General features: G+C 42.3%; 1 protein-coding gene across 7 annotated transcripts; it reads left to right on the top strand.

Annotated features, from left to right (window-relative positions):
- Positions 1-782: 782 nt before the first annotated feature.
- Nipa2 (NIPA magnesium transporter 2) lies at positions 783-23947 on the top strand. 7 transcript variants are annotated; one of them, XM_087901247.1, is made up of 8 exons: positions 783-841; positions 1636-1756; positions 9776-9936; positions 12269-12497; positions 13875-13931; positions 18181-18271; positions 19863-20023; positions 21750-23947. In XM_087901247.1, the coding sequence occupies exons 4-8, from the start codon at positions 12359-12361 to the stop codon at positions 22379-22381; spliced, it is 1080 nt and encodes a 359-aa protein (XP_087757373.1). In that variant the 5' UTR covers positions 783-841; positions 1636-1756; positions 9776-9936; positions 12269-12358; the 3' UTR covers positions 22382-23947. The 7 variants fall into 7 exon arrangements, with proteins under 7 accessions (XP_087757373.1, XP_087757369.1, XP_087757371.1 ...); XM_087901245.1 differs by lacking the exon at positions 783-841 and adding an exon at positions 848-1144; XM_087901246.1 differs by lacking the exon at positions 783-841 and adding an exon at positions 848-1226.
- Positions 23948-24072: the final 125 nt, after the last annotated feature.

Raw genomic sequence — 24072 nt, 5'->3', positions numbered from 1 at the left:
TTCGTTAATTGATCGGATCAAAGTCCAACTTGCTTATTAGTACTCTCTGCCTTATACTTCATCTAGAAATTACCTGAACAAGGAATTAAACAAACTAAGTCCTCCTAGCGAGCTCTAAGACAGTCGGGTGAAGGTTGTCAAGTTCACAGCAGAGCAAAAGCTTTTAGGTTAGCTGTTCGGGCTCCCAAAGCGTTAGAATAGCAAACAGGAAAACTACGTTTGCTGTTTCTCTGTTTCAATGAACATATAATTTATTTTACAATGATTCCCTCCCCACAACAGCCAGGATTCTTGAGGTCAGTCACAACCGGTAGTAACAGATTCAAGAGACCTTCACACCTGTAGGCCTCAAAACTGAACTTCTTCCATCTAGAAGCAGCTGAGGAAAGCCTAGGAGTGAGTGGGTTTCCTGCGCATCCCGTGGAAAGAACTCTGGTCTAAGTGTAGCAAAACAGACTCTTACCAAATCACAAGCTTTACCAAACCACAAACCTTACCCAATCAACCACTTGCCCTTTCCCTGGAAATCTGCCTTCCTGGTCCCGCCCATTTGCGCCCTTTGCAGCCAAACCGATGGGCTCAGCCCCAAAGGGCCCACGTGAACGCTCCTAGGAGATTATATTTTAAATACGATCACATAGGGCTCCGTTTTTGATCAAAAGCACTCTCCTGCTCCAGCTCGCTGCCTGAGCAGAGCGTAGCACCCGGCCTGGCGAGCGCGGGGGTCGCGGGCGGGGCCTTGCTGTGCCCGCCCCCGCGCGCGTCTGACGTCACTAAGCTGCGTCCCGGGGCTCGGCGGCTGCTGGGGTGCTGGCGGCGGAGCAGCCGAAGGCTGTCTGAGGTAGGCTGCTCTTGGCTCTCCCATGGAGGAGGCGGCGCTCGCTGCGGTCCCGGATGCACGGACTTCCCGCGGGACGTCGGCGGAGGCGGTTGCCGTGTGCGCGCAGGAGCGAGCTGCCTGCCTGGGGGTGTGAGCGGGCACCCGGGTCGCCCGCCGGCCTGCGACGGCCCTAAGGTAGCTACTTCCTGTGAGCCAGCTCCGGGGCCGTCTGCGGGCGGAGAGAGGCCCCAGGGCCGACTTTGCTTTTGGCGTGTTGAGAAGTGGCTGCAGCTTCCTCAGCGATCCGCAGTGAGGAAGTCCGTGGTGAGTCGGATTGTCGTTCAGTCCGGCGGAAGTCTGGCTGGATGGCCCTGTCCCGCGTCGCATGCTCGATAAGTTCTGTTAGGTTAGTTTGATTTGCCTTCAGGAGTTTTTAGAAGGTGGCTTCAGCGTCGTAACGTATTGATTGTGCTTGTTTTTAATTCCGTAGCACTTAATAGGGTCGATGGATCTTCCTTTTCATGTTACACAGATGCAATGTTGTGGGTTCATGCCGCTTTCATTTCTTTACTATAAATGTCAACAAGACATTTAGGACTACATCTTCAGTTCTATTTCTTGAGATTCTGTGTCATATGCTCATTTCATACTTTAAAGTTAAAAGAGGAAGTCCGAGAGCAGAGGTTTTTATAGCACTAGCTGTGGTTTTTATAGCACTAGCTAAACGCAAGCATATGGAGGCCAATAATCGTATTTTTAAAAGTATTTAGTAATTTTCAGTTCTTTCATCTACCTTCATATTTTTTTCTTTCCAGGGTGGAGCTACTTTGCCATGGTTAAGTACTTTAAATGGGAATAAAGGATAGCATTTCCAGGAAAATGAGAATGAACAAATCATCTCTGCTTTTCAAAAGAAAGACCATGTTAAGCTCACATGTAAGTCAAAACTTTAGTTTCTAACAGCGTTGCTAAGTCAGATTGGAGATAAGGTTCTGTCTCATTAGTTTGGGTTTAAAATTATTAGCCGAGGAACTGGGGAATTTGCTCGGTTGATAGAGTGCTTATCTGTAATCGCCTTCCTAAAAAGCACACACCTGTCCAGCTAGTCTTGTTGAATCAGTAAGCTCCAGGTCCATTGAGAGACCCTGTCTGGGAAAATAAGATGGGGATTGACCAAGGGCACTCACTATGTCTCCCACAGATGTGACCCCCCTGCCCCCCCCACGCTAGCATGCCTGTAAGGAAAATTAGAGCTAGATGTGATGTTAGGACTACTAAAAGCTTTAGAGGTATTGGATATGGTGGCACAAGTCTAATTCAAGCACTCAGGAGGCTGGTACAGGGGCATTTATTTCAAGATGAAAGCCAGCCTGGACTACGTGGGGAGACTCTTCTGTCTTATTTAAAACTAAACAAAAATTCTTTAAGGTTTTAAGATGGTATGTAGCAGTCAGGAGTAGTAGACCGTCTCCTGAGAGCCTACATTGTGAGGTATGTTTTCTGTGGCTGTACGTACTTCTGTATTGCAAGTAGATGTGAGAAGATGCTATCTTGTAGTATTGTGTCAAGTAAGTGTTACTAGGGATAAGAAAAAGAGTTCCACTTGTTTTTGAAGATAAAAAATAATTTTCACATGACTGAAAAGTACCTTTTTTCTCCTATAGAAAGTATAAAATCCTTCACCTAAACTCTGAACTATTTTACTGATCTATGTTGTAGTAGAGAGAAAAATTTCTCTGCTGAGTGACACGGAGAACTAGGTGAAAGGGTGCAAAGTGACAGGTGTGTGGAATACGATGCTAATGCATGGCGTGAAAGTTATAGGTGATAAAGATTGTACTAGATTTTAAAAGTCCCTGCTTGACAAACCAAAGAGTACAACACATGTCTGTATTGTAGAACTAAGCATATATTTGAGATCGCAGTATGTCCAGCTATATATAACATTTTGTATATACTTAATTGTATTGATCTTGTGTTAATAAATTTGAAGTTAATCCTTGTATAAAGTTCTGTGATGACTGTAGGTAAGAATAACTTGTGGTCTGGCAAAATAACTGGATTGCAAGTGTGTTTTATGTCTTTTGGCTTTGTGTCTGGCTTATAGGGACTCTTCCATGGTCTGACACATAAGTTATTCTGTGGTATCCCCCCCTAACTCCGCCCACTTAGGCTCAACCCTAGTCTGTCTCCTTTCCCAGAGGACAGTGTATCTGCTCTTATGGCAGAGCTTTATTGAATTGCTGATTTGTTCTTTCCCATCCCTTTCAAGTCTGCTCAGCGTTAGCTCCTCAGGACCTCCTCCTCAGCTCTTTGGCCCCTTCAGTGTGCTTTATCTTTACCTCAGTGCAACGCCCTTTGTCTGTTGGTTCACCCTGCTCCTGAAGACAAGAGCTCTCGTCTGCTTTTGTCATGACTGTACTCCCTGTTCGCAAGTCCATTATGGACTCAGAACATCTTTGCTTAAGTAAATGTTTTAGGCAAGCCAGTTCTTTTTTTGAGAGCCATAGTGAAGGAGGTTACGGTCTACAGAAGTCACATTAATGAAGGTTAGAAAAATCCAGAGTGGTACAGTCTGAAGACTAGGGAATTCTTAAAACTTGGTAATTACTTTGGCTTCTGGAATTCAAGCAGTGCTTGCTTATAGGAGTGCCTTTTGACTGGGCCCTTTGCAATAGAGGCAGGGTAAATAGATAGAGAAGTAGGAATAGGTTAGATTGACAGTACCCAACCTTGGAAAGAACACAAGGCACCTGAAATACAGTATTAGGAATTAAGATTTAAGAGTTGATGTGGAACACATGAAGGGTTTTAGTTACTGGGTTACAGAATTAAGACTGATAAATAGTGGGTGATCATCCTAAAATTTTTATTTTTATTTATGTACTATATCTTGACTCCTAAGTTTTTCTCCTAGGCTGAAGAATAAGATTGGCAAGGACTTTTTCTACCCCAGTTGACAGTATTGTATGGTTTAAGTTGAACTAGGACCAGGAGACATGGAGGTGCAGAGCAGATGGCAGACCTGTCTGTCCTCCAGGTGGGATACCTGTTTTGTCCCTTTGGATGATGAGGACAGTGACAGCATTGTCAGAGCAGCGGGAGGATAGCATGGGATAGAGAAGGTCGCTACGCTGGAACCCTGGTTTCAGCTGTCAGTTCCCTGCTGTGACTAGGAGTCTCCTGGGACACGGAGAGAACTAAGGATGGAACCTGGTTCTCCTACCTGCTGCTGTGTGACAAGTGTCATGTCTCGACCTTTTCTCTCACTCCTGACCTCATCCACATACCTCCTCAAGCCCTTGTGGGAATGAAACAGGAAAGATTGCCAAGTTGAAAGCTGTGTACAATAGTTGAGTTGGTGTAATTTTTAAGTTTGCTCATGTTGGTGATAGAGTTTCTTGTTTGTCATTTTGTAAAGGAAGTATTGGTATAGGCTTTTCTTATATATTACAAAACATGAGAAATATACCATGCCTACCCACCCCCACTCCTTAAGATACATATTCTCTGTGGTGTAGGTGAATGCAGATTGAATTCGTCAGCTTTCTCAAGATGTATTTCACTTCGGACATACTTGTATCTAATGGACGTTTGCATTTTAAGTTTGTAGAATCAGTTGTGAAAATCTAAGTTTGTTAAAATTTACAGCAAGATGGAAATTACAAGTTTAAAATGTGCTTAAGAATTGAATCTAGCCTGGCGTGATGGTGCATGCCTTTAATTTTAGCATTTGGGAGGCAGAGGTAGCGTGTGAGGTCAGCCTAGTCTACATAGCAACTTTCAGTGCAGCCACTTTAATCCCAGCACTGGGAGGTAGAGGCAGGTAGATAGATGTGTCTCTGAGTCCAAGGCCAGCCAGGGCCATACACTGAGGCTCGTTTTTTGGAGCGTGATCCTTGAACATGGGAACCTTTGAACTCGAGTGCCTGGTATATAATAACTGCTCAGTGTATTTGCAGAACAATCTTCTATGTAAATGATAGTAACAGTTGGGGGCCACTCTGCCTGAGGCCTTCCAAGAAATAGACAGGATAGGTTACCTGTCATCTTTTTCTTGGAAATCTAGGTGAAGTTAAATTTAGCAAGTTTGCTTTTCCCTTTCTACCCAAGCTGCACACAGGCTGTTGAGCCTTCTCTCAGCTCTGAAATATACCAGTGTGTACCGTGTATGTGGGCACACATATGGAGGCCTGAGGACGAAGGTATTGGGTGTCCTGCTCTGTCAGTTGCTGTCTCACTGAACCTGTAGCTATGCTGACAACAAGCAAGCCTGAGCAATCCTATCTCTCTGCCTTCTCCCTCCTGTTCCCAGGACTGGCGGTATAGGAACTGATGAGGCCATACCTAGCTTTCTGAAACATGGGTGTTTGGGATTGAACTTGGGTCCTCATATTTACTGAGCCTTCTTCCAAGCCTTCTATGTTTTCTTGTTTAGCTCTCTGTAAGCGTGGCCCTGTCTCATATATATAAAAAAATGTGTCTATGGCCTGTGCTCTCAGCTGTGGTTGACCTTCAGTTACAGAGAGTGGGAACAGGGTACTACCGGACCAGAGATTAGCAAAGCCACTCATTTCTTTTGGGGCATCACACCTATGTCCTATTATTAAACCTTAAGTCCAAATGAGATCATTTATTTTGATAGTTTCAGTGGCTTGTGGCTGCCTTAGAATTTGAAGACAAGCTTCTCATTCCTCCTGCAACTGGAGTGTCCAGAAGTACACAAACTGAAAAAGCAACCTTAATTCTAGAAAGCCTGTTGAGTCAAATGCCCTACCACAGTGAGTGCTTTTGTGGGTAACCACCACAGATTACCAAAGTAATTGTCCTTAAGGACCTTAGTGAGTCTGCAGATGAGCAGTTTATCTTCTGGGAGCTGAAGACTTGACTCAGTGATGAAGAACACTTGTCGCTCTTGCAAGGACCAGCACTCACAGCCGTCTGTAGCTCCTGTCACAGGAGACCTGACACACACACGCATGCTTTTGTGTAGGCAAAACACTGAAACAGGAAATAATCCTTTAAACATTTTTTAAAGTCTGTCTTCTAAGAACAGTAATTGAGAATTTTTTAAAACCACGTGTACATGATTGAGTCAACTTGCTCCCTAACCTTCTTAACTTCGTATGTTTGGTTAGTATATAAGTAAAAGTCCAAAGAAAAGGGAAAGTAGATTTTAAACAGTATCATGAAACTTTAAATTGTAAAGGAAATTCATATATAAGGAAGGCATAATAAAATAGGTGCAATTAACGTTTGTTGACCTTAGGATAAAATGAATACCTTTCTAGAATTAAAGTTGCTTTTTCAGTTTGTGTACTTTTGAAAATATACCAGTTGGGGAGTGGGAGGCTTGTCTTCAGATTCTTAGGCAGCCACCAGCCACTGAAACTATCAAAATGAATGATCTCATTTGGACTTAAAATGCATACAATAAAAACGCCTTATTTTAATTACCTCTTTACCTTATTGGTTGTGGGGTTTGTCTCTGGCACTAGGCATATAAAGTATTTTCTTAGTTTCCTGTACCCAACCAGAGAAAGAGCACACTGCACAACATAGCAGAGCCTTGTAGGTGTGATGGTCATGAAGAACTGCAGGAGGCAGACTTTGATTAGAGAGTAACTTGTAGTTCCTGCGAGAGAAGTGACCGCCTGATTGATAGTACTGAAGCCTAACATGGCGTACACAGAACCACCCGGTTACTGTGATAAAGACGGTTTAGCGCAGAGTATGTATGGAGGGGAATTTGTGGCCAGTCAATTCCAGGTTTTCCTACTATGGCAGATGTCAAGGCAGCAAATATTAGTGTTTCTGTTTGTTTTAATTTTTTTCTTCGGTTTTATGTCATTTTGGTACAAGTGAGAAGAGCGAACCTCAAATGAGAAAATGCCCTGCTATGTTGGTCAGTGTGCGCAAGCTGGTTGTGCGTGTTCTTGAATAGTGGCTGATGTGGGAGGGCTGGGCTCGCTGTGGCCCATGCAGCCCTGGGGCTGGTGGTCATGTAAGAAAATAGGCTGCATCAGCTGAGTAGTGGCACTCCTCCAGGCCTCCGGGTCCTTGCTCTCCCCACACTGACTGTGTGATGATGGACTGTAATGTGGAATTGTAAGCCAAATAAACCCTTCCTTCCCACGGTCGTTTCGGCTATAGTGTTCTATTACAGTGTGAGAAACCTGAACTAAGATACATGTATTTTGCTCATATTCTTTCTCCTCCTACCACTCCTCTTAGACCCCCCCAACTTCATGCTTTCATTTTCCCTCTCTTAAAGACAACAACAAAAATAAAATAATAAAAAGAAGAAAACTAGTAAGAAAAAATAAAACAAAAGTACACAGAAAATATGGAGTCTGTTTTGCCTTGGCTAACTTCTGGGGTGTGGCTGATATACCCAGTGTTCCTCCATTTTCCCTTTCCCAATGGGTCCCAGTTATCAATTGTGTGTATTCCCCTTCTCGGTGCTGGGATTTTGTCTGTTGTGAACTTGAAGTCTGTGTGCACTGTCAGTCTCTGAGTTCGTGTTAGTATCAGCCTTGTTATGTCTAAAGATGCTGTTTCCTTGGAGTTGTCCATTGCTGCTGACTCTTCTGAGCCTGGGGGGGACTAAGTGCGGCAGCTGCAGGGTCCTGGGGGCAGCTTTCCTGCAAGTCAGTGGTGAGTCACTGAAGAACGTCTTTCACTTTTGAGACAAGGTCTCACGATCCCAGGCTAACCTCAAACTTGCAATGATTTTGATCTTCTAAGTACATATTAGCTTTATGAAATAATGAACCTAATTGTAACTTTTCCATGCAGTAATGTGCTTTATTTTGTACCCCTTATCCCCCTCTTGTCTCCTTCACCTTCCCAGTGGTCTTCTCAGCTAATCCCTTCTCCTTTCATGTCATATTTTATTGTTACTAACTTTTGTTAGTGTGCAGAAACAGGTTTCATTACACATTTTCATACGAGTATGTTCTACTGGACTCATATTCTTGCCCTCTGTTACTTCTTTAACCATCCCTCCTCCCCCAGTACTCCTCCCCTTGCCTTCATCACACACAGATGCAGATTCCACATATAAGAGAAAATATGATACATCTTTTTTTCTCTTATTGCCCTCTTTTGCTCCCTAATCCCTTGTCTTCATTTTTTTCTCCAAGCAGTACTCTTTAAAAAAAATTGTCATGCATACATGTGTATGTGAATATGTGTGTGAAATCTTTATTGCACATAAGAGAGCAAACATGAAATATTTGTCTTTTGTAGCACAAATAATAAAAACCCAGAGTCAGATATTGGGGTTCAACCTGAAAACCAGAAAACAAAGCAGCCAGGCCACTAGAGAAGTCTTACCTCTGCCAAGGTTGGGCGACTGCAGACTAAGCTGACTAAGCTTCTCTCTCCTCTCATTTTATATTCCCTCTAGTGCTGGGATTCAGGGTGTGTGACTCCCTAGGACTGGGATTAAAGGTGTGAGCCACCACCAACTGAATTTGTTTCTGCATTGATCTTGTGTCGTCCTGGGTAGCCTTGAACTCAGAGATCCATCTGACTCTGTCTCCCAAATCTTGGAATTAAAGATGTGTGTCACCATTGCCTGACTTCTAGTGACTTTAGCTTTGCCTCTGGTCTTCAGGCAAGATTTATTTATCAAACTACAAATAATATACTACTCTGGTCTTTATGAAACTGCTTTATTTAGCTTAATAATGCTTACAGCTCCATCCATTTCCCTGCAAATGATGTAATTTTGTTTTCTGTGTCCGAGTAGAAGTCCATGTGTGTATGACACATTTTCTCTGTTCATTTGATAGACGTGCTGCTGGTAGTTTTTGACTTGTAAACAGTGCTGTAGTAAACATGTATATGAAGATAGTTTTGTGACATTCTGGCAGTTTCTTCAGGTAAAGGCCCATAAATAGTGTAGTTATATCATATATACTCTTTAGTTTTTGGAAGTACTTGCATACAGATACAGATAGGCTGAACTAGTTTACAGTAATGTACTTTCCTACTGTCTGCACCCTCCCCCACACTTGTTTTCTTGATAGCCATTCTGACTGGGTTGAGGTGGAATCTCGGTTCAGTTTTGATTTGCATTTTCCTGATGGCTAGGGATGTTAAACTTTTTTTTTTCTCTATTCATTGGTCGTTTGTACTTACAAATGTGTGTGCTGTGTATCTGGGGCGTGTGAATGTATTTGTTGGTGCATGTATGGAGATGAGAGGGCGACCTCAGCTGTGAGTCTTCACCTTCCACCTCGTTATGAGATGGGAGTGTTGGGTAGTTAGGTTATTTACTGTTGGGTCGTTAGGTTTATTTACTGTTTTCCCCGGCGGTGACCATGGTCATTGCATGTTGCCCTGTCTAGCCAGTGCTGTCGCTCTCTGACTCACTTGGATGTTTTTCAGTTCTCAAGCTTATGGTCTCTCAGTTGGGTTCTGTATCTTGTCCACACGTCCTGCTTCTTCCCTCCCCGCATGTGTTTCTCTCTGCAGCTGGTGGTTACCGTCAGGTAGAGCATGAGGAAGTTACATTTAAACGTAGGGTGACACGTGTTTGGGCGTACAGAGAGAGCAGAGCCGTAGCTTGTCTTGCTGTTTCTTTCCTTACCTGTATCTCTTGTGATTAGAGCTTGACAGTCTCTCCCACCTGGGACTTCATGTTTTCATCTTGAAAGCTCTGGAAGTGCTTTGTGTAGACGGCTGCTGGCGTGAATGTTACACTGACGCCGCTGTCTGACCCGTTTCTTTTCCGCATTACCTTATACTGTAGGGGCAGCTCTGCTTCTGGGACTCGGCAGTGAGTCCTGCCCTGAGAGTCCTGCAACTTTTTAGCACTGAAGGTGTGTTTTAAAACCTTTCATGTAACCAGGTGGTGGCGGTGGTGCAGGAGGCAGAGGTAGACAGATTTCTGTGTGTTTGAGACCAGCATGGTCTAAGTTTCTACATACAAACCTTTATTTTCAGAAGCCAGGTGAAAACTGGGCATGGTTGCTCGTTCATACTTTGTGATCCCAGTATTTGAAGTGCTAAGGCAAGAACATTAATGCAGGTGTGAGGATAACCTGGGCTACAGAATAAGAGCCTCCAAAAACAACGAAACGTTAATAAAGTCTAAAAATATTACAGTAAGTAAATACCAATTATATTGGTGGATTTTGTTTGGTTTTATGCAATACTGGGAATCAAACCTAGGGCTTTATCACTAAGCCATATCCTCAGCTCCCATATTGGAAATTTTATACTTATTGTGTGAAGTGTGCCGAAGTGTTTTGTTTAGTTGTCTTAGGGGCTTATAGGAGTCAGTATGATAATGCTTTCAGGCTGAGTCAGCTGTGATGGCTGTGTGCTTCGCTGTGTTGTGACCAGTGGACTCTATGAGGTGTGCTCTTCACTTGGTTTCTTAGTCAGGATCCTCTAAAAGAACAGAACTGGTGTGTGTGTGTGTGTGTGTGTGTGTGTGTGTGTTCTGCCTGTTTATATGTGTACTGTATTGCCTCTGTACCCATGGGAGTCAAAAGGGGGTGTCTGATCTCCTAGAGCTGGAGTTACTGATTGTTGTGAGCCTCCATGTGAGTGCTTGGCACCAATCCTGGGTCCTCTGCAAGAGGACCTGTCAATTTGAGAGGGAAAGTGGTATGGAAGGGGCTGGAGGGAAACAGTGGAAGTTCGGAGAAGTGATGTGGTTGTATTTTAGCTAAAAATATACTAAGAGAACAAAAAGCACAGCTGGTTCTAGTATCAGTGAAGGAATGCCAGCACCCAGATACACGAACTTGCCAGGAGTGAAGGCAAGCAGCCAGAAGCAATTTCTTCTTCCATGTCTTTTATCTAGGCTGCCACTTTATGTCACTTATATTGGGGGTGGGGCTTCCTGTTTCAGATAGTCTGATCAAGGAAATAAATCTCTTAGAGGAGAGCCTGGAAGCTCGCATTTACTTGATTCTAGATACAGTGAGGTTGACAACCAAGATTAGCCATCACACATGCTGATGGCAGGGTACAAAGGAACAAGCAAAGTGTGAGGGACTTTAGGTCCCTATACAGAACTGGCAACCTGCTGCGTAATTTTCTCTCCTTTTACCCGAGCAGGTCTGGTAGCCAAGTCCCACATCAGTGAGATGAGAAGTATCTCTTTGAAGTGTATAGTAGTCATAATGAACCTCCTCTAGTCTTTCCCCTTTGTTTGGAGTGCTACTAACTAGTGTGGTAATGTTTATTGTAGCTATAGTACTATGTCTGTGTCTGCCTCCCCATTGAAAACTGAAAGTTACCTTGCACATATGTTCTGTTGCTGGGGAATCAAACCTAAAGCTTTGTGTGTGTTATTTGTGTGCTTGGACACTGGCTACTTAGCCAGAGAAGCTGCATATGTCTGATAAACACCATTTGAACAGAGACATTATGGGGCCCAGTAGAGAGGCACTGGTCTGTAGCTTTGTCTTCTGAGGAGGAGTATTTCTACTTCAAGCCCAACCTGGGGTACAGAAATCTGGAAAAAAGTGTGTTTTCTCCCTCTACTTTGTAAGCTTGAGTTTTTACCTTAGTGAAGTTCACAGGCCAGCTCATTTGGAAAGTGAACGTGTACTGTCTGTTTTAGACCTGTGTTTGTTGTGAAAGCTGTGGAGTGAGTCTCCTGTTCTCTAAAGACCAGCAGTCACATTCTGTGTCCCGGTAGATGTCTTATGAGAACTGCTCTTTCTCAGCCTGTTTCCAGAGAGGGTAAATAGATTAGCGTATACCTTCTGTATCCATAGAGCTTCCCTTCCCCTGCCCTCTAGGGACTCCCTCTGTGGCTTAAGCTGGCCTCAAACTCCAGTTCCTCCCAAGTCTGCCTCCTGAGTGCTAGAATTATAGGTATGTATTGCCATGCCTTGCCCTAAATGTGTTTCTTTTCTTTCTTTTTTTGAGACAAGATTTCTCTGTAGCTTTGGAGCCTGTCTGGAACTAGGCCTCGATCCACCTGCCTCTGCCTCCCAAGTGCAGGGATTAAAGGCAGGCGCTGCCACCACCACCCGGCTCCAAGTGTATTTCTTAATGAACAATATATGCATAAGAAAAATTTTAATTTCTCTATATGAATTTTTCAATAAGGATGTTTGAGAAGTTGATAAGTATATTGATAACCTATATTTATGTATTGTTACATTTGATTTTCTCGTTCTTTTCCTAACAGCAGAATTATATTATGAAATATCACCTAAGGTTGGGAATTGTTAAAACAATTCAAAGCTAGAGTTTATAAAATTAACCCAAACTTGACTTTGTATTACAGTCCAGTCTTTGCTGTAAGAAAAGAACCATAATTAGGTTAATCCTGAGTTTGTATTAGTATATGTGTTTCTGGTCATTAGCAGTAAATAAAGATTTTGATGAGGACAAAAATGAAGCAAACATGTGAATTGTTCGAGGTGCTATGATCATTCTGTGAAAAGTCTCACTTCATCTCGTATCGTTTAGATCTGAAGACTGCACCATCCTGCCTCCAGCACAAGCAGCTTCTCTGCTCCGTGATCAATGTCACTCACAGGAACTTAAGGAGCAAACGAAATGAGCCTGGGGCGTGGAAAATATGACTTTTATATTGGTCTGGGATTGGCTATGACCTCCAGCATTTTCATTGGAGGGAGTTTCATTTTGAAAAAAAAAGGCCTTCTGCGACTTGCCAGAAAGGGCTCCATGAGAGCCGGTAAGTTATGTCCTGTAGCTGTCAGAAGTGCATAAATGCTTACACACCCTGGTTCTTTGCATATAGAAGCATGCTTTGTGAGTATATTGGAACATTTGAACTGTTAGATATCAGAATATTTATTAGATAATCAGATGCCAGTTTTGTAATGAGAAAAGTAAGTTGTCAAAAGTAACTGACTGTTCACTTGTATAGGTACTGTCGATAGGAGAGAACCAGTGTCCAATTAGTTTCCAGAGTTTTGATTTCATCTTGTCTGCATGGCAGGAATAGGATCTAGGGTAGAGCCAGGCTTTTGTTGAGGACTGGGGTATTTTATACATGATAGTACAATTTCTGACTTCTGCCTCAGATGTTTTCCTTGGTGATTTCAAATTGCACGGAGGAGAAAATGGCCTTGTCCGCCTGGAGTCCTCTTCTTACTGACCTGAGTGGTGTAGGTGTTCCTTTCAAACTGCTGATGTGTTACGAGACTCTGGAGGATACTTGATGTGAGCGAACTGTAGTTCAATCTATGGGTATCCACTACCGTTCCCAGAATCGTGAGATAGTAATGCTGACCATACATGTGGGCTGTGCTTTATTTTAGAGTGTATCAGGCCTCATGAGTCGACTACACCACCACTGTCAGCCACAGGGACCACTTTTAGGACTAATGGACAAGGGAGAAAATAGCAGTATCAGCATTTTTTCTGTAGTCCTTCAGTTTTGGTCCTAAGGCATCTCCTGTTACTATTCCTAAAGTATAGGCTTGTAAAATTGATTCACTTTGTTTTTTTATGGACAGTGGCCAAAATGCCAATTATTTCCTGACTCAGTTTGGTCAAGGGGAAAACGAAGGAAAAAGTAGATTGGCAGCCTACATTACGAGGAGTTCTCAGTCTTTGTTTGACCATAGTGCTCTCTCAAGTGGGTCTGCATGCATCTAACTCGCGTTCCTCTTTGTAGATGAACTGCTTTGAAGTTGAGTCACTCCTGTAAGCCCTTCCCTCCAGAAAGGTTCTTTTTCTAGTTCAGGTTCTCCTGGACTCACTCTGTAGCCCAGGCTGGCTTCCCACTTGTAAGGCTTGTCTTCCTTGAGACTTTAGTGCTGGGATTGCCATGGGTACCACATTGCCCAGCTTTGTTACTTTTTGCTCATTCGTTTTTCTTATTTATTAAAGCTGCTTGGGTTTGTCCTTTAACTCAAGAGGGTAGTTCTAATGTAAATATTTTGAAGATTTCTCATGAGCCTCATGTCTTTTCTAAGATAATCATGAAATTGCAAAGAAATCTCATAATCAGACATTTTAAAATCTGTGATTACTTACTAGTTGCTGCAGGTTTTACAAGAGAATGATAATCTGCTAAAGAAATGAAATATTTTTTCATTCACAGGTCAAGGTGGCCATGCATATCTTAAAGAATGGTTGTGGTGGGCTGGACTGCTATCAAGTATGTATAGAGAACATTTCAAGTAAACATTATAAATATATGCTAAAATGTTTCATATTAGTAAATTTTAAAGCTTATAGCTTGCTTTTATAAGTTAAATTCAAAATAGACTTAAACCTGTAAAAATAACTCAATTATTTTGAATAAGATCTTAAAAAATACTAATTTGATTAAAATATTTTTGTATATAACTTTGCCTTTAAAAACACAGGATAAGTAGGTTAAAGGTATGTGTGTGTTGCGGGGGAGGAATAGAACACTTCCCTTATTTGTAAAACACCCAAGATTTGATTCCCCAGCATTGCAAAAAAAAGAAGAAAAAAATTGGTAAATGGAAGTTGGGGGATCTTTTCCTTCTCCTTTATTAGCTCCCATTCTAAATTGGAAAGAGGGTATCTATTTAATAAGTCCGTTCATGTTTATTTTGGTGAAGAGGATGGAAAGATGGCTCAGTGGTTGTTGCTCTTGTAGGGGACCTGAGCTCCATTCCCAGCACCCATATGGTGGTTCACAACCATCTGTAACTCCAGTCCCAGGGTATCCTGGACACTTTTCTGAGCTCCGTGGGCACCAAGCACACCCATGGTAACATGCATACATTCATTCAGGTGAAACACTCAGACACAAAATTAGTCTTTTGAAGATATGAACAAAATTGTCCGTAAGATACCTGAGACTTGAATATTCAGCAGGTTATCTGTTGATCATTTCTTGTGTGCCAGACATTGTTCTTGATGCTAAAGACGTTAGTAAGAGTGGACAAAAGCACTCTTACTAACACACACACACACACACACACACACACACACACACACACAAACATAGACAATAAGCAGGAATAATAGGTTAAACAGTGTGTATGTGTGGGATATGAACTGGAGAGTAAATAGACCAACTTTTAGGTGGGAACCCACAAAGGACAAGCCTTACTGAAAAGATAGTATTTGGGTAGTAGACAGCTGAGAATGTGAGAACAGGCCTCTGAGACGAAGGGAATAGTAACTGCAGACTTCACTGAGGCCTGTGACTGCCTGTGAATGCTGCAGCCCTCTCTGCGATGCCTCCAGTTGTTTTTCCTCCTGGGACTCACACTTTTGAGTAATCCTCTCTTAGATGGAATTAGTGCTGGCCCAGTACGATCACAGAATCCAGGAAAGTCATGATGTATGACTTCTAAGGCTACATCATGAATGGAGTTGTAGCTCTCCCCTTTCTTGGTTTGTTTTGGGGAAGCCAGTTGCTGTGTTGTGAAGACATTCTATAGCTATCTTTAGAAAGATCCCTGAACAACGGCCAGTCATAGCAGTGTGCCGCCTTGGAATATGGCTCTAGCTTTCAGAAACTGCAAGCCTTGGTTTACATCTGATACAAGTTCTTAAAAGATCCTGAAATTTCCTGAAGTCTGGGCCAACAAGCCATGTCAGTAAACTTCCTTTTCCAGCAGCATAATTAGAGTGATTTTTCTCTCTAACACTAGAGCATTAAAACCCTGAGAAGCTTTAAAGAAAGGTCAGCAGTAAGGAGTGCGAGCCAAAGGGCAGTTGGAGATAAGTTCAGAGAAACGAGGGCCTTCCTTAACCCACAAAGAGGACTTTACTTTATGTTGATGGGAAGCCATTTGAGATCCTGAGCAGAAGGTGTGCTGTCATTCTCTGGCTGCTGTGTTGATGCACAGGCTGACTGTGTAGACTGCGTCAGGCTACTGGGGTTAAAGGTAGTGACAGCATGGATGGGGTTGTGCCAGGAAGTATAGTGAGAAGGATTCTGTATATGTTTCCAGTGTAGAACTGACAAGATGTATGTATGTTCTCACCGACCAAAATGTATGGTGTAAATGAAGGACATTGAAGACTGTTGGTCACAGTCGGGAGAAAGGACTGTTCTGATGCTAAAGGGATAGATAGGAAGACTTGAACAGACCAGGTAGGAGGAGATCAAGAGTTTGTCTGAGTGCATTAATGTTCAAAGTTCATGTAAAACATTTAAGCAGATATGTGAAATTGGCAATTACATAGACAGGTTTGAACTTGTACAAGATCATTCAGGCTGGTGACCCAAAAATTTGGAGTTGCTATTTATGTAAAGCCAGAATACTACAGGAGGTCATTAGGAAATGAGACTACATAGAAGTCCAAATATCAGATACTCAAAATATAGACTTAGATACATTTAGACCTCAGGAATAGAGGAGGAAAGAGACTGCCTCCCAGCACTCAGGAGGCAGAGGCAGGCAGATCTCTGAATTCGAGGCCAGCCTGGTCTATATACAAAGTGAGTTCCAGGACAGCCAGGGCTGTCTTGGAAAAAAAAAGACAAAATTAAAAAAACACCAACATTTTTGTTTTTAAACACAGGATCACAATATAAGAGGACTTAAATTACAAACACCACACCCCCGCCTCCTCATTTTATACTGGTGTGTAACCAAAGAATAGACTCTGGTCAGGGAGAAAAAGGGGATGTTATTTTAGTTTCTGTCAGTGTGACACAAACCAGAGTCTCTTGGGAAGAGGGAACCTCAGTTGAGGAACCACCTTCATCACACTGTCCTGTGGGCATGTCTGTGGAGCATTGTCTTAGTGATTTATATGAGAGGGCCTGACCTGGGCAGCTAATCCGGACTGTGTAAGAAAGCAAGCCCATGAGGCTGGACAGAGATGGCTTTGGTTAAGAGCCACTGTTGCTCTTGCGGAAGACCACACGGTGGCTCACAGCTGTTTGTAACTAGTTCCAAGATATCTGATACCCTCTCTGGCCTCTGCAGGTACCAGGCATGCACAGGGCACGCAGGCACACCTGCAGACAAGCACTTATGCACGTAAAATAGAAAGAAAAAAATATGAGGCCAGCCCCAGTTACATACTGAGAACTGGTCTCAAAACAGCAATTAAAATAAGACAACTCAAAAATGAAAAAAAAAAAAAGGTATCTCCTCACCTCTACAGCAAAAGACAACCAAGCAGAAAGCAGTATTGAAACATTAGTAATAGTGCACTGGACAGATCGGTCAGCATTTTCACCGAAAACAAGTTACAAAGCTGTAGAAATTGAAGAGCTGACGTGATAGTGGAGACTAGCCTTTGGTCCAGGGATGCGATAAAAGCTCTTGAGGAGCCGCCTGGAGCAGCGGCTCTCAGCCTTCCCAATGCCCTGACCCTGTATACTACACTTCCTCGTGCTGTGGTCCCCAACCACAAAATTATTAAGTTGCTACTTCATAACTGTGATTTTGCTATTGTTATGAACATCTGTAAATAACTGACATGTGACCCCAAAGGGATCATGACCCATAGACTAATAACTGCTGCTCTAGAGGAAGTCGGTAAGGAGATAGTGGACCTCTGAATCGTACTAACAAGGATCAGTCTTTGGTTGCCCCGGAGTGGGAACTGTGGCATGCTCTGGGCTGAACTCTGAAGGCTGTCTCCTATATACTGATTTACCACGTGACAACTTCTTGCTAGTCCCTGTGCACCTGGCAAGAAGCAAAAATTCTCTAGTGAAAACATAGCCTCAGGCCCTTCATGTCTCAGAGGTTGGCTTTTAGAGAAAAGGATCCAGAAAAACTTGTGAGATTTGCCTTTATATCTGTCTGTTTTTTTAAAAGTGTTTTTATTGAGGTATACATTTTTCTCCAGTCTCCTACCTTCCTCCCTTCCTCCCGTCTCCCGTTCTACCTTTACATGTGACTCCCATGTTCACAATTTACCCAGGAGATCTTGTTTTTTTCTCCTTCCTTGAAGATCCATGTATGTCTCTCTTAGGGTCCTCATTGTTGTCTAGGTTCTCTGGGGTTGTGAATTGTAGGCCGTTTTTTTTTCTTTTTATGTCTTAAAGTCACTTATGATTGTGTACATATAATATTTCTCTTTCTAGGTCTGGGTTACCTCACTCAGTATAATGTTTTCTAGATCTATCCATTTACCTGCAAATCTCAAGATGTCATTATTTTTACTGCTATGTAGTATGTGAATGGACCACATCAGTAGCTCCTTCTTTTAGTTATATTTGGTATTCTAGTCTACAGATATCTTTATTATCTTTAAGCATAAATTACAATTTTTAGAATTAAAACTATAGATTTGTTTCTTGAGCCAGATATTGGCAATTTATAGCACTAATACATACATGAAAAGATCCGGAAGTTATTGAACAATACAGTTGAAATAATATGTAGGTAGCATGAAATGCAGTCACATGCAGTCTGACTGTATGTCTGTCTGAGTGGTGTTCTTGTCCATCTCTTCAGTGGGAGCTGGGGAAGTGGCCAACTTTGCTGCATATGCGTTCGCTCCTGCCACACTGGTGACTCCACTGGGCGCTCTCAGTGTCCTTGTAAGGTAAGCGTCTCCATTTGACACGCAGACATTGTATGTCAGTCTGCAAAATACTAGAGTGCTATCTGATTATATGTCAGTGCACTGGAGCAGACTCAGGATGTCTTAATACTTGGTAGTAATGTTGCCCACTTTGATAGTTATTGATTTGTGGGCAAGATCACTTTATGTTTCGGCTTTTGTTCAGGACCAGCATGTTCGTGATTTCAGCTTTAGGAAATTCCAGGTGGCACTTACCTCACCTTTACCGTCCAGTGCACACACACTGGCAGGCAGGTCTCAGGAGAGGTGGTGTTTCTACAGACTGGCCTGAAGTACTTTCTTTGCAAGGCCAACTTAAAACTTGTCCTGTTTTGTTACTGGAATGATTAGTCCAGATAGCTAAGCCTGTCTGAAATCTGGATTTTTATTATTATGTTGAAAGTTGAGAACTTTTTATCACTTTTTCTAATAAATTATATATAAAATAAAATTATTTTGTTTTTATCCTTAATTTTCCTTGTATTATGCTGTGATCTTTCTTGTTTATCCTGTACTTCCTTTTTAGGTTTTGGTAAAACTAAGTTATAAAAACTTGTAATTTATAGGCAAACTAATAATTAAATGTTCCCATTCCACAGTTTCCTGACTCTGTATTTCCAGGTAACTCTGGATGACTATAGGCAAATCATACACAATTAAGCCAGCACATAAGGGCTAGCAAGATGGCTCAGCAGGTAAAAAAACACTTGCTGCCAAGTTTGATGATGAGTTTGATACCCAGGACTCACACTGTGGAGAGAGCCTACTTGAGCAAGTTGTCTTCTTAGCGCCACACAGAAAGAGCCAGGGGTGGAGGGGATAAATAAGTGTAATTTTAAAAGTTTGGTAAATTTTAAACATAGGTTTGGATATAGATTTTTAATATGTAAATTATAGCTCTTTATGTTTCATGTGGAGTCTTACCTGATGGCAGATGCACAGTTTCAGTGTATGTGAAGCAGGTGATTTGTTGTGTTCAGTTCTAGGACAAAGGTTCTGATGCTCGTAGATGAGATTTTGTGGCTAATACCAAAATGCCAGTCCAAGAGAAGCCATAGAGACAACCAGCCAGAAACCCTGATCAGTATACTGTGCTGGAAAGGCAAGGGCGGGGTGTGGTACAAGCTCCCAGTTGATACGAGAGGGAGCCAGAGTCAAGCAGTCTCAGTCTGGTCAGATGAGCTGGTTAGGAGGGGCCTTGCTACTGTGGCTGTAAGGGATTGCTTTTGCTTGGGAAGCAGTTCAGACTTAACTGTGTTGTTTTTTGTTTTTTCCCTAAGGGGATTGCAGGAAGTACTTACAGAGCAAAGGAGCCAGGTGCAAAGTAGGGGCAGAGGTCACATTTTTATCCTACTAGCTGGATGCTCATAAATCCAGGTGAAGAGTCTGGTACTTTCTAGCAGAGCAACCTTTAAGTCCTTGTTATAGTTTTCTGATTGAACGTACATTTTCCTTGTCTAAAAGCAGGAAGTATTTTGTTTGAGCTTGGTAATCTGTATGGCATGTTTGTTGAATTTTAAAAGTGAGAAAAAAAAACTAATTTAACTGTTCTTCCTCTTATTCTTCTTTTCAGTGCCATTCTGTCTTCATACTTCCTAAATGAAAGACTTAATCTTCATGGGAAAATCGGGTGTTTGCTGAGTATTCTAGGCTCTACAGTGATGGTCATTCATGCCCCAAAGGAAGAGGAGATTGAGACCTTAAATGAAATGTCCCATAAGTTAGGTGATCCAGGTAAGAAAAGCTGCAGGTGTGTTCCTGAAAACATTTGAACTTGTTTTCCTGACTGTAGCCGTCGTATATCGCTTTATACTGTTCTCACAGTAAACCTCTGTTGTGAACCATCATGATGACTTCCTTCTTTCCCTCTTTATTTCCACATGGTCTTACTTTACAGCCCAGGCTGGCCAGCCCTGGGGCCTTAGGTATGTGTCATTGTACCCAGTTTTCTTGTATGGCTTGGAATTTGCCTTAGCTGATTGCTGTGAAATTATCAGTTCCTCTTAGAAGTCTTATAGTCTGGCTCTACTTCAAGCACATTAGGCAGCCTGCGTAGACTTTGAACCCGGTGTCCTGTTCTCGCTCACATTTTATGCTGCTCCACAGTGGGTGTGAGTCTTCTCTGCTACTGAGTCACATTCAGACGTGTGGAATTCTGGGGGGAGACAGAGACAGGGCCTCAGCTCTGGTTTATCTGGAACTCTGGTCTCAGACTCCCAGATACCCGCCTGCCTCTGCCTCCCAAGTGCTAGGGTTAAAGGTGTGCACCACCACACTCAGCGTTCAGTTTTCTCAGATTTGCTGCATTCTTTGAGCTATCTTGTACTTTCTGACACTCAGAAATAGTTCTCATAAAATATTTCTCCTGCTGCCTTTCTTTCCTTGTTGTTGTCTGTTTTAAATATCCTTTATTTGTGGAGTTTGAAGCAGAGTGGCTTTTCTTAGCCTTGGTTTGTTCCCTTTTTCCCCTCTTTTTCTTCTTTCTCTCTCTTTGTCATTAGGTCTCACGTAGCCTAGGCCAGCTTCAACTTTTGCTATAGCCAAACATAATCATGAATTCCTAATGGTTCTGCCTCCACTTCCAGACTGATAGGGTTATTGGTGTATGTCCCCATCCCCCACCTCTTTTCCATCTCAAAATGTAAACGGTCATTTGCGAGCTCTCTGCAGTAGAGTGCAGATGCCTGAGAACTGCCCAGCCCACGATTGTACTGCTGGCAGCTATGCGGCATGCCGCTTCTCAGCACCCCACCAGGACCCCAGCGGTTCTGAGGTTCTCTTGATGACTGTTCTTTTGATGGGAACACTCCTAACTCCACCAGGACCCCAGTGGTTCTGAGGTTCTCTTGATGACTGTTCTTTTGATGGGAACACTCCTAACTCTTGTTTTTTACAGATGAACATGTTGAATAGCCAAGGGTACTCCCTGAACACGAGTCTCCAGCGACTTCTCCTTCCCTGTTGTGATGAGCATTCCCCTGCCTTGTACTCTAGAATAGTTAAGTAGGCATAAGATACTACTTTAAAAATGTTAGTGTTGTAAGTGTTTTTAAGTCTATGAAGCATATTTTAGTCTTACATCATGTATTTAAAGTGGAACTGGGGCATTAAACTCAGGGTCCTGCACATGCTAGGCACGCACTCGGCCCCCAGCCCTCCAGTGTGGACTTTTGTTCTGTTAGGTGTGATTTTGCTGGGGGAACAAGGGAACGCTAATTTTTGTCCTGGTTGAGAAGTCACTGTCTGGGAATTATTTCCTTGGTGTTATATGTTATTAGTAACTTACAAATTCCATAAAAGTATATTTCAAAATTAATTCGTCAAATAGGAGTCAGTTTTGTAGGGAAGGTAAACCTGAGGATACAGTACTGGGATATGTATATCTTTCCTATTGAGTTTGTTTTCTATGTGCATTCTGATTTAATAAAACTTTTATTTTTATTTGTTTTGCTTCTTCTAGGTTTCGTGGTCTTTGCAACATTTGTGGTCATTGTGGCCTTGATATTCATCTTTGTGGTGGGACCTCGACATGGACAGACAAACATTCTTGTGTATATAACAATCTGCTCTGTGATTGGAGCACTTTCAGTCTCCTGTGTGAAGGGTTTGGGCATCACCATCAAAGAGTTGTTGGCCGGCAAGCCTGTTCTGCAGCACCCCCTGGCCTGGATCCTCCTGCTCAGCCTTGTGGTCTGTGTGAGCACACAGATTAATTATCTCAACCGGGCTCTGGACATTTTCAACACTTCCATTGTGACGCCAATATATTACGTGTTCTTTACAACTTCAGTTCTGACTTGTTCAGCTATTCTTTTTAAAGAATGGCAAGATATGCCTGCTGCTGATGTTATTGGGACTTTGAGTGGCTTCTTCACAATCATCGTGGGGATATTTTTGTTGCATGCCTTTAAAGATGTCAGTTTTAGTCTAGCAAGTCTGCCTGTATCTTTTCGAAAAGATGAAAAAGCAATGAATGGCAATCTTTCTAGTATGTATGAAGTTCTTAATAATAATGAAGAAGACCTACCCTGTGGGATTGAACACACTAGTGAAAATATCTCCCGTAGAAATGGAAATCTGGCATCTTTTTAAGGATAAGATTGAAAGGTTAACCTATAATTCTGTTATAGTGATTTTTGAGTATCAGAATGTATCTGAAAAAAATTGTCCTCAAATAATGTTCCCTGAAGACAATCTTTTTTAATTAGTTTTCACTAATTTGGATCAAGAAAATTACTTTTCGTATATTTCAAGAATGGTAGCTCACTAAAATGACCTCAGCACATGGCTAATTTCTAATAACACTGTACTGTTGTAAAGGCATTTCACGTTTTTATCCATTCTCCAGAGCTCGAATGCACTAATGATTAACGTTAAGCCTATAAAGATGTTTTATCTTTCCCATTGGTGATGAACATGAAAATGTACATTTGTGATCCTCATCCCATCAACCCCTCACCATACTAAGGCTTTTGGATTATAAATATATGTGTGTGTGGTTCCAAGAAAATAATCCATGTGAGTTTGCCGGCCTCCTGTGGAAAGCACCGCAGGGCTGTCAGCACTGCCTGCCTCTGCAGCCACCAGAGGTCCGTGCTCACAGCCCTCCTAACAACTCTGGGATGTCGACGAAGACTTGTGCCGTCTCTTAAATTTAGAAACCCATGCTTGGCTAAAATGACAAGTTGGAACAAAGTCTTTATTCTGATTCCAGATGCTTGATTTAAATGTTTGTAAAATATGGTCTCTTTTATTTTACTTAAGAGTTTAAACCTTACACATTTTGTTTTTTTAGAATAATGTTCATAGAAAAACAAGAACCAAAAAGCTAGGCCAATGTAAGGAGCACTCTCCAGCATCAGATGTGCCCACTTCTCAAGTCATGTGTTGGACAGACAGACAGATAAACCACCCTCCCTTCCAGCCCGTCCCCACTGACAGGAAGAACTGGAGTTTGGGCCTACGCTTTTTTTCTGTTCCTGCCCATAACCGCATAGCGGCTTAGTACTGGTTTTGTGAAATCCTCTTTGGGGGGAGGGTGGGTGGGATAGCTTTGTTTCATTATTGGCGTTTTGAGGAGCTCTTGCCTTCTTCTTTCTCTGCTGCCACCCTGTCTAACTCCATTTTGGCCATACTGGGTGTCAGTCACAAGACCTAGTATATTCTACACAAATGTTCTAACACTGAGCTACATTTCCAGCCTTTCTATGTAATTTCAATCCCAGAGCTAATAGTTTTTCCCTCCACAGATATCCTGTATGTCTGTTTGTGTACTGTATCTATGTCTTATTTTGCACATGTAAAAAAGCCAATGTTCATTCCCTTGGGGATGAAGAGTTTCCTCATTGAGAATGAGTGTGTTGTACGTAAAATACTTTATATGTACGTAATCTTGTACACAAGCATTTTATTTGAGCTGTCCCTTGGTAAAACAGTCATTGACTTTTTATTTGGGCTATCACTTGGTAACATAGTCGTTGACTTTTGCAATCCACACTTCATAGGGTGAGGACAGATGCCATCACAACTTCATATCAACAAATATTTTAGGTAACTTTTTGATATCAGGCTTGTTAAAGATGTAACTCAGGTTTACAGTACAGCAGAATAGTACTTGTGTTTTATTTTCTATGTAAAATAAAGCTCAAAGCTTTTGGACTTTGGTGTTTCCCAGCCCAATGATGTTGTTATGTTCCTTGTTCCTTAAGTTGTCCTTGAACTCCTGGGCTCCAGGGATCCTCATTCCTCAGCTTTGCAAGCAGCTGCCGTCAGTTCCCGTCACT

The sequence above is a fragment of the Myodes glareolus genome, chromosome 24 (assembly GCF_982192425.1).
Source record: "Myodes glareolus chromosome 24, mMyoGla1.1, whole genome shotgun sequence".
Classification (NCBI taxonomy): Eukaryota; Metazoa; Chordata; class Mammalia; order Rodentia; family Cricetidae; genus Myodes; species Myodes glareolus.
Note: the sequence above shows the minus strand (reverse complement) of the source record. Positions and strands in the feature narration are given on the sequence as shown.